Source organism: Moschus berezovskii, chromosome 16, assembly GCF_049115385.1.
Source record: "Moschus berezovskii isolate FMDL1 chromosome 16, NW_MosBer_1.0, whole genome shotgun sequence".
Classification (NCBI taxonomy): domain Eukaryota; kingdom Metazoa; phylum Chordata; class Mammalia; order Artiodactyla; family Moschidae; genus Moschus; species Moschus berezovskii.
The window spans coordinates 36948190-36959287 of record NC_142475.1 but is presented as its reverse complement, the minus strand read 5'-3'; the positions used below and the strand labels follow the sequence as shown (position 1 = coordinate 36959287).

Genomic DNA, 11098 nt, shown 5'->3' with positions numbered 1-11098 from the left:
TGTTGTACCTACTCTGCTCTCACATCTTAATTAGCCATTTCTCATCATTCCTTTTAGTGGAGAATATATTACACACCAAGATCTGAGCGCTGGGTATACTCATTCCTACAGAGTTGTCTTTGCTTCTGAGTTCTTTAGGTAGAAAAGTCTAAGAAAAATATGCATGTGCATACATACTCATACGTATGAATTTACATTTATTCCAATCCATTTGTACCTGGTTCTCTCTTGTCTCCCCTATGTCATATTTGCATATTCCTTCTTCCAGAAGGAAAATTCTAGCTGCTAACAATATCAACACATCTTCTCATTTGCTCAATCATGTAATATATCTGAAATAGTTTTATTACTTGGGCAGAATATTACCCTATTCTTGCCTGCCAAAAATAAGTTGGACTAAGTAATTTCATGCCTAGTTAATATTCAAAAGAAAAGGAACTCATATTTCCACAAACAGCCTTATACAAGAATGTTTATAGCAGCTTTATTCATAGAAGCCAAAACCTGGAAATAGCTTATTGTCTTAGAGATGAACAGATAACTAAGCTGTGATATATTTACACAATGGACTATTACTCCATGATAAGAAGGAACAAATTATTGCTGCATGCAACACTATGAATGAATTTTTAAATCATTATGCTGACTTTAAAAAAGCAAATAGAAAAGAACACATAATGCATGATTCCATTTGTATGAAGTTTGATTACAGGCAAAACTAATCTATGATGATAGAAACTAAATCACTATTTGTTTCTGTTGGAGCTGGGACAGGACAGGACACTGACTGGGAAGAAGCATGAGAAAACATTCTGGGATCAGGGAAATGTGCTCTATCTCAATCAGGATGTGAATTATATGAGTGCACGCATTCGTCACAATGGTTTGAACTCTATCTTTAATACCTGTTCATTTCACTGTCTGTAAACTAGCCACCTTGTCTATGACCACACCACACTGAACACACCTGATCTTGTCTTTAAATTAACAGTCAATTTTAAATTGATTGGTGTAGTGGCTGCTATTTTTAGCTGAAGCTAGAACTCCTCATTTTAAAACAGATCCTTCTAGTTTGCCTCACTTCTGATCCTCTAACCCCCAACACTCTCCTGGCCTTTGAACGCATTTGAGCTTGCTACCCTGATCAATTTACTTACTTCCTTTTACTATCTTATTACTTCCTTTTACTATCATTGCAAATATTAAAAATACAACATAAGTTAGAACGTCACAGATAATTAAATGACATTATCCATTCTTTAGGTCTGGCCAATATACATACTTTAATCTTTAATATAGTAAATATGCATACAAATTGGAAATGTTTAAATAATACTGAAATTTAGATTAATCCTCAGTGTAAGACTTTGCTTATCTGATCTATTAAGACAAGAGCAAAAACAAACTGCAGTGTAGGCAGGCCTTGTCAATGGAAACAGCTGATTTCCAATATCAGATGATCAAATCACTTCAGTAAGAAAACTTTTCTCAGACCTTCTCATAAATTCTGGTGCAGACCACATCCTTCATCTTACATTCCTTAAAAAAAAGAAAGAGATTAATTGAATATCTAAACCTCAAACTTGGGTAGAGCAAATTTGTATTAATAACAGACATAATAAGAAATCTCATAAGATTAAACTCAGAAATCAAATATTGATATGTCAGTTGATATCTGGGAATTCAGAATCATGGCTGTTGAAACAGGGGAAACAGTTTTAACATCGATCTAAGTTACAACAGAGTTGTATTTTCTAAGTGGCAAGTTTTTATGCATTATTTGCACAGATTGAGAGCTATTAAAACAGTGGTTTTCAGGACAATCTGCTCATTTGCATCATCTGGGGAATATTTAAAAATACCAATGGCTCCTCCTTCCTTAAGAAATTTACTTTCAATTGATCTGTATTGGGGCTCTCATATTAGTATTTACTCTCTATGTAAATCTGCTATGGAGCTAGGGATCAGATCCTCTGTACTAAAGGAAAAAACATTCAAAGCACCACATGAATCTATTTATAGTCAATGTATGTGTTGATTAGTGAGAATAGCTGCTGCTGCTGCTGCTGCTGCTGCTGCGTCACTTCAGTCGTGTCCGACTCTGTGTGACGCCATAGACAGAAGCCCACCAGGGTCCCCCGTCCCTGGGATTCTCCAGGCAAGAACACTGGAGTGGGTTGCCATTTCCTTCTCCAATGTGTGAAAGTGAAAAGTGAAAGTGAAGTCGCTCGGTCGTGTCCGACACTTAGCGACGGACTGCAACCTACCAGGCTCCTCCATCCATGGGATTTTCTAGGCAAGAGTACTGGAGTGGCTTGCCATTGCCTTCTCCAAGTAGCACCTCAGACAAAAAAAAAAAATTGTTAGAGATCATCTCATATAACCTTTGTCATCATTTTTATCTGCCATCTACAAAAGGTCTCCAAAAAGCTCAGCTTATATTGATGACATGTTTTAGTCTAGGTTACTATGGATTCTTGAAAACAATATACTTAGATATCTGCAAATATACTGCAACTGACCATTTTGCAATGTGCTTTGCTTGTAAAACTTAGATTTGCTTTTGCTTTTCTCTTTGTGAGTCTAACCTAACTTATCCATACATTAAAAAAAAAATCATTTTTAGATGTTGTTTCTAAAATAGCAGATAGGTTTTGTCATTTCTAAATTCTTGAATCTAAACCTGAGGTACCTATAGATGACTCATTAACTTTGCCTTTATTCTTAACCATTTTTTTCCGTTTGTAGTCCAAAGAAGAAAGACTATTTTGAAAATAACATAACCATTTTCTCTATTTAAATAGCATTATTTCCATAGTTAGAGTAAAATTACTCACCACCACCATTTTTCCATCCACCAACTTTCTCTTTATTATTGTCTCTTTGCCATCCCATTTCTGTACTTGGTTCAGTGAGCCTCTTGTCAAGGTTACAGTGCTCTGCAGAGATACATTCATATAACTGAATTTCTAGGACTTTGGTTAAAGAAGCAGTTCATTCAGTATTGAATCATTTTCATAACAGATGTTTCATGAGGGACGTTTGTCAACAGAAGGAAGTGGGCTACCCTTTTGAATACTAGTGGGAGTAATCTGTCTCAAAGCAGTAGATGGAACTAAACTTTGAAGAGAAACAATAGTTTACCTTTGTTTTTCTATTGTCAGCTGTGGTTTCTTCAAATTCCTGGCCTAGTTTGAAGGAGATCTCTGTATTTTTAAAGGGACTTTCAGTTCTTATAGTTATAATATCCCCTTTCTTGCTGATGATCACTCTGGGTTTGGCCAAATTTCCCAGTTTTCTGGTGGCTAATCCCACACCTGAAAATCAAGATAGTGTTAGAATTTTGTTGACCAAGAGAACATCTGCCTAAAGGGATTATGTGGGTGGTTATATTCTGTACTCAGCTGTGCTTCGTGTGTGTAGGTGGCAGGTAACATCACTTACTACTAAGGAGCTCCTCCCGTGTTTCATCACCTGATGGAAACACACGTCCACCAACTTGAATATTTAAAATTTTGTTATTACAAAAGTAATGTCTGAAGATTTTAAACACAGAAGTATTTAGCCTAAATAGTGCAAGTCATCTACTTTTACCTCATCCAATCCCATGCTCCATTAAGAAGCATAAATTATAGCTTTGCATGGATCATTCCAGACATTTTAGTTTGTACAAATAAATATTGTAGTTATATATTTTTAATGAGACTGTGACTTATATATGCTTTTCTATGGTTTTTTCCCTCTGTAATATATTATAGATATAGATAAGAATTCCTCCCACATCTTTAATGGAAACTCAGTTTTGAAAGTTTGTTGTAGCCCCTAAATGTATTTGTACCACTGAAAATGATAAAGATAAATAAAATAATTAAAAATATTTTTCCACTTGATAGCAAAACAAAATTAGACTCAAGTACGGATAAGGCAATGGCAAGCCACTCCAGTACTCTTGCCTGGAAAATCCCATGGATGGAGGAGCCTGGTAGGCTGCAGTCCGTGGGGTCGCTAAGGGTCGGACACTACTGAGCGACTTCACTTTCACTTTTCACTTTCACACACTGGAGAAGGAAATGGCAACCCACTCCAGTGTTCTTGCCTGGAGAATCCCAGGGAAGGGGGAGCCTGGTGGGCTTCCGCCTATGGGGTCACACAGAGTCGGACACGACTGAAGTGACTTAGCAGTAGCAGCATCATTACTGTATTACTCAAGAATATAGAAATATAGAGAAAAATAGAAATGTGAAATGAGAGAGACACAAAAAGAAAAAACTAGTTATATATAAATATATGTATTTATGGCTATATATATATAGAAGTGTGAAGGATTAGAGCCAATAAAGGATTATGAACTGTATTCTTTTTTTCTAATTCAGATTAATTGTTTCTTATTTGATGTGATTTTGGACTATGTTTTTCAAACTAAACTTCTGCAATAGAGCCTAAGAATCTACATTTTACCAAGCTTCAAGGTGTCTTTTTGCACTCACAAATTTGACAATGATTCAGTTGGGGAGTCTTTTATTGAGATGTTCTTATATTTTGCTTCTACCTCAGCTGTACAGTGAAATCCATAGATCTAACCATATTTAGAGTATGGATCTATTCCCATAAGTTCCCATAGTTTTCCAGGCAACACAACATGATTTTGCTTATTTTATCTAAAAATAGAAGCCTTCTTAAAAGCTTTTTGAATAGGTAAAATTACTGGTACTTTGATGAACATAGGAACCTGAGGTCATTGGCTTCTCTCTCTCCTTATTTATACAGCTCTGGAAATTTCCAAAGACTATTCACACCTCTTGTGCTCTTATCTATGGAATATTTCCTAGCAATAGTTGCAAATAAAGCTGATGGTGGTCATGACTAGACTTTCTGTTTCTATCCATGGCTCCAACTCCAGGAAAGTATGATATTAGTGTAACCGAACTTGAATTCACTGTCACAACACACTTCTTTTTTCTTCAATAACTTTCCTAGACTGACTATCCTGCTTTATGAAGCATTCACTTTTCACAAACAGTTTATCCACATACTTACGTAATACCAGACAATCTAGAGGTAGAGAAAGAAAATTTCTGGCTTAGCTAAATAATACTTTTAAATTGAGGTTTTCCATTAACTTTAGTATATTTAACTCTTTACTTCATGAGCACTTTCGTTGTTATAAAACTAACTTTCAGAAAAGCTAAAGAACGGGTTGACTAAGTTTCTAAGATTTCTTTTCTCTTTGTTTGAACCAAAATCCTATTGATATGAAACTGCCTTTGAAATTGTAGGCATTCTAATGCATTTAAGCAGCTCTTATTTGAGTTAAAGTCTATTAAAATTGCCACAAACATAGTGAAAATTATCTGATTGACACAATGGAAGATTAATCCCAGAAGAGGATTGTACTTCAACCTGTGCAAGCTCCCAGACTCCTGGGAAAGGAGCTAGAAGGAAATAGTCAATGCATTTTTCTTAAAAAGGATCTTCTTAATTAGAACAACAAAGAACATTTCTTACCCAGAGCTTTCATGTACTCATCAAAGTTCTCACTGGAGACAAGTTTCCAGGTGCCCAGGAATTTGTTGCTCATTGTAATGGATGAGAATTCAACCCAGTGATAGGTGAGATTCAGGAGACTCAAATGAGATGCTGAAGTCTCAGAAGATTCTTTTCAAAGATGTCTGAAGCATGTGACTCTCACAGAGACCCAATGGGGAAAAGCAGTGTCAGGACTGCGCAATGAATGGCTCTTCAATCATCCACTGGGACAAAAGAAAACCTCACATAATGTCTCCTTCAGTCTCCAAAAATGTTTTTAAAAATCAATGAGAGTACTATTTGAATCTTTTAAAAATTTTGGTTGATCTTACATTTTTAAGAAGTGCTTCGGTCCTTAACACTTTGAAAAAGAGTCCATAAATTGAGCCCTATGCTGTATTAAATTATATGGGCATGAATGAATGAATATGTGTGTGTGTGTGTGTTTAGGCATCTCGCTCACTCTCAATCCTGAGTCTGCACAATTAAGAATTCTTATTGAAAGAGAAGAAAGAGAGGAAAAATGTCCATGAGTATTGTGATAACTGCCTCAAATATGTTGTGGGAGAGAAATGCAGCAGAACAGTGTGAGGAAGTATTCATAGGTAAGGGAGGCTTGGAATAGTTGGCATATCCAAGGCAGGCAGAGTAGGCAGACAATACGGTCAGTTTATTACAGCAGAGCACAGAAATTGCTTTCATGGGTGAATAAAAAAGTAGCACTAAAGCAAGCTCTTTGACCATAGCAAAGATTTTAATCTTAAAAAAACCTTTTAGGTCCAAATTAAGTAGGTTCTTGGTTAATACAACAAGTTTAAGTCCTTTAAAATAAGTCTACAGTTTTAGAAAGGATATTCTATAAAAATAATATATATTGAAAAAAATAATGTATATTGAGAGCTCAATAGTCACTGTGCTAAGTGCTTCTAGTGGATTATTATTATATATGATCCTTTCAACAACTCCAAGAGTAAGGCATTATTATTACATACATTTTACCAATGAGAAAACTGGAACCTGGGGAGGTTAGGTAACTTGTGTCCAAACTTGAATAAAGAGAGGTATGATTTGAACCTGGTATCGTTTCTCAGTGCATAGATGTTTAGACCATTATTTTACACTGCTTCTGCTATAATATATATGCTGGAGGTCCTGGCCAAAGATCGTGCAACACTGACCTCACCATAACTGGATAGAGACGCTCACTGTCTGCTCGAAAAGCAAGAGAAGTGTGGCTTCTCGGGGGTCCAGTGGTTGGGAATCCACTTGCCAATGCAGGGGACATGGGTTCAATCCCTGGGGTGGGAAGATCCTAAGTGCCACAGAGCAACTGAACCCAGGAGCCACAACTACTGAACCCATGTGCTGCAACTAGTGAAACCCTCATGCCTAGAGACTGTGCTCGAGAACAAGAAAAGCCACCAATGAGAAGGCCGTGCACCACAATGAAGGGTAGCCCCTGCCTGCGGCAACTCAAGAAAGCCCGCACAGCAATGAAGATCCCTCACAGACGAAAATAAATAAATCATTTAAAAAAATAAAAGAGGTACAAGTCAAAAGATGAAGTATCCAGGTTATATGATATATCAGACTCCGAGGCTTAGACCAAGGGGAGCAAATATGAAAGCACTTTGAGCGTAAGTGTGGCTCTTGGGAATACCAAGTTGATACCATACCCTTTCCTAACAGGTTTTTCACACTGACATTAATCCTGGCCTTGAGACAGTGGATATTACCAGGTTACATGTTTAATACACAGTTTGGCACTCTTCCCCAAAATTAAAATAACCCATTATCAATTTACCCACAACAGGTAGAATCACTGACCTCTAGGTCTCAGGTTACCAATACCATGCTGCTGCTGCTGCTAAGTCACTTCAGTCGTGTCTGACTCTGTGTGACCCCATAGACAGAAGCCCACCAGGCTCCCTCGTCCCTGGGATTCTTCAGGCAATAACACTGGAGTGGGTTGCCATTTCCTTCTCCAATAGTTGTACCATAACCATTGCAGTTATGTGTTTGGAGTCCAAGTTGGGTTGAAAAAATGCAAAATCATACACAGCGGGTCCAAGTATCATCTTAAATTACTTGTGCCTGGATAACTCAAGGTGGGAATGTAATAGTAACTAGAACAATTCCTCTGTTAGTTGGCTAACCCAACCCTAGGCCAGGAGAATGTAACTAGAGGAAGTATATTGTACTGGGATAGAAGAAACAGCTCTGAAAGAAAGGGTTTTTGATTAGCAGAATGTGTTATTTTCTAAAACACTTAATAAAAATGAATAATGCTAGGATTTGTGTCTTCAAAAATTTAGGTATTTTGCCTATATCTATATGTAGAATCTAAAAAGATAATACAAATGAATGTATATAGAAAAATAGAAACAGACTCATAGAGAAAACAAGTTAGCGGTTACAAGTGGAGACGGGGAAAAGCAGAGGTGCATGTTAGGGGTGCAGATTAAGAGATACAAAGTACTTTGCATAAAACAGATAAGCAACAAAGATATATTATTTAGCATAGAGAAGTATAGCCATTATCTCTTAATAACTTTTTGGAGTATAATCTGTAAAGTGACTGAATCATTATGCTGCTCATCTGAAACTAACATAATGTTGTAAACCAACTATATTTCAATAAAAAAATAAATAATCATGCCCATAGGGTTAATCCTGAACTCTCAGCTCAGTCATTCTTCTCTACCTTTGGAGTGACAGTCTTTAAATTTCAATTCAATAATTTTTCCTGACATTTTGTAGTATACCTTCATTTAGCACTCACTGCAATTAATCATTTAACATGTTAACTTTTATTAATTTTACACATTACTTCATTAATATGAATGTTATGCACTGAAGTCTTGATTCCATGTGTGTGGGAATAATAAGTGATTCTATTCACATAATATAAGGTAAAAGAGGAGAGTAAAAAAGCTGACTTAAAGCTCAGCCTTCAAAAACGAAGAACATGGCATCCAGTCCCATCACTTCATGGCAAATAGATGGGGAAACAATGGAAACAGTGACAGATTTTATTTTCTTGGGCTCCCAAATCACTTCAGACAGTGACTACAGCCATGAAGTTAAAAGATGTTTGCTCCTTGGAAGAAAAGCTGTAACAAACCTAGACAGTGTATTAAAAAGCAGAGGCATCACTTTGCCAACAAAGGTCCATACAGTCAAAGTTGTGGTTTTTCCAGTGGTCATATATGGATGTGAGAGTTGGGCCATAAAGAAAGCTGAGTGCCGAAGAATTGATTCAAACTGTGGTGCTGGAGAAGACTCTTGAGAGTCTCTCAGACAGTAAGGAGATCAAAGCAGTCAATCCTAAAGGAAATCAACCCTGAATATTCATTGAAAGGACTGATGCCGAAGCTGAAGCTCCAATACTCCATGCTTCGGCCACAAAGCAAAGAGCCGACTCACTGGAAAAGACCCTGATGCAGGAAAAGATTGAGGGCAGGAGGAGAAGGAGGCGACAGAGGAAGAGATGGTTGGATGGCATCAATGGAAATGAGTTTGAGCAAATTCCGTGAGATAGTGAAGGACAGGGAAGCCTGGTGTGCTGCCATTCATGGGGTCGCAGACAGTTGGACACAAGTGAACGGCTTGACAACAACTATTCACATAAAGGCCCAAGTACTTAACCCCATGCATGTATTCAGTAGGTAATCATTTGTTTACTGCCTGCATGAATAAATGAAATGTAAATTTTGTACTTATGAGGGTTTTTCTTTGCATTAAATCTTATAGCAAATGTGAAAGCATCTAAAATTCATGCTTATAATCAATAATATGATTCTTCTAAACTTTCTTTCCTCTTCTTCTCTTCCTTCCATTTTCATACACTCTAGAGTCATGGAAAGAGCAAGGCTGTGGGTTATACTTAAGTGTAAAACTTAGTTGTAGTACCCATTCCTTCATTTAGTCACTGCACTGGTCAGTAGTAAAGCAGATGGTTCTTTTCCAATTCAAGATGACACGATCTTATGACAGCACTAGGAAAGTGCATGTAAAATAATTCCAAGGTTTGTTGTACATATGCTCACTGCGTGCACACAGATAAATGTTCAACATGAATTTATTGAACTGAAGTAGCACTGGAGATAACATGGTGAATGAAACAACTCTTCCTGCCCTCGTGGGCCTTATACTCCAGTTAGGAAGACATGCATTAAACAGACACTCAGAGACATTTTAGAATATGCAATTATTATTTTTTAATCATTTGCAGATGGAGACAATGAACGACACTAAAGAGTCAGTGAGCCATTTCTATGTTGGAAGATACTTTGCATAATTTCTTACACACCAGATGCCCTGAGACCAATAGTCTTATTTATCTTCAGAACTCAGACACTAGGGCATCTGGTGCTCCTCCAGACATCTATTTGACAGAATGTGACAATGGCAATTCAGGCTTGATAGCTTCCTCTTTCATGTTGCAAGTAAGTGTTTTTGTCTCATCTTAAAAATGCTGAGATTAAAGTTGTTTTCTTAATGAAAACCATTTCTTGGAACTTTCTCAGCCACCAGTGGGTATTTGATTTTTTAGTTATTATGGTGACAGTTGCATTATGCTGCCCAAAGGAAGTTAATAGTTGTTCTTTTGTTGAATGGCAATAAATAGAGGGAAGAAGTAGTTTGTCATTCCTCCAAACAATGCAATTAGCTTTGTTTTCACAAGGCTTGAACATACATGGCCTCTTTTCCAGAGACTGGTCTAAGATTTCACATCATTATTCCTAATAGAACACTTGAGATCCAGTTACTCATTCACTGGGGAGGTAAGAAAGGCAGAATTTCTGAATTTCGATGTTTTTCTCTAGTCATTACAGCATATACAGAGCTAGTCACAGTTTTTTCTACTCCATTTGCATTTCTTCTTAGAGAGAAAGTGATATCAACAGCATTAAAATAGGTAGTATTTTTCAGGTATTAGCACAAACAGCTGTAGGAAACACTTTTCAGGGCTCAGCCATCTGCTCCCTTATAGTCTATGGGAGAAAGCAATCTCTTCAAAATAATTCACTTGCGAAGCACAGTGAAGAGTGTGTGAGTATATGTGTGAGTGTGTGTGTGTAGCTTTATTTCATACATAAACACACAAAAATTCAGATGCTTTTCTAACCATGTGTTATCCAGGTTGCCTACTTTATTTCCTTGATTACATTTTACAAAATTTTTCAATAATTGAGATGGTGAGAAACCTGTATGCAGGTCAGGAAGCAACAGTTAGAACTGGACATGGAACAACAGACTGGTTCCAAATAGAAAAAGGAGTACGTCAAGGTTGTATATTGTCACCCTGCTTATTTAACTTGTATGCAGAGTACATCATGAGGAACGCTGGGCTGGAAGAAGCTGGAATCAAGATTGCTGGGAGAAATATCAATAACCTCAGATATGCAGATGACACCACCCTTATGGCAGAAAGTGAAGAGGAACTCAAAAGCCTCTTGATGAAAGTGGAAGAGGAGAGTGAAAAGGTTGGCTTGAAGCTCAACATTCAGAAAGCAAAGACCATGGCATCTGGTCCCATAACTTCATGGGAAATCGATGGGGAAACAGT

General features: G+C 37.1%; 1 protein-coding gene across 1 annotated transcript; it reads right to left on the bottom strand.

Annotated features, from left to right (window-relative positions):
- Positions 1-519: 519 nt before the first annotated feature.
- Positions 520-5966, bottom strand: LOC129560464 (myelin P2 protein). The gene is made up of 4 exons (XM_055432608.2): positions 5506-5966; positions 3145-3317; positions 2838-2939; positions 520-1539 (listed from the first exon to the last, which is right to left on the bottom strand). Exons 1-4 carry the CDS (start codon positions 5576-5578, stop codon positions 1489-1491), a joined length of 399 nt encoding a protein of 132 aa, XP_055288583.1. The 5' UTR covers positions 5579-5966; the 3' UTR covers positions 520-1488.
- Positions 5967-11098: the final 5132 nt, after the last annotated feature.

Coding starts and splice junctions, on each gene's coding strand:
- LOC129560464 (XM_055432608.2), bottom strand. CDS start 5,578: ATGAGCAACAAATTCCTGGGCACCTGGAAACTTGTCTCCAGTGAGAAC. Junction 2,940..3,144: donor CTGACAATAGAAAAACAAAG/GTAAACTATTGT, acceptor GTATCTCTGCAG/AGCACTGTAACCTTGACAAG. Junction 1,540..2,837: donor TGGATGGAAAAATGGTGGTG/GTGAGTAATTTT, acceptor CTTTTTTTTAAG/GAATGTAAGATGAAGGATGT.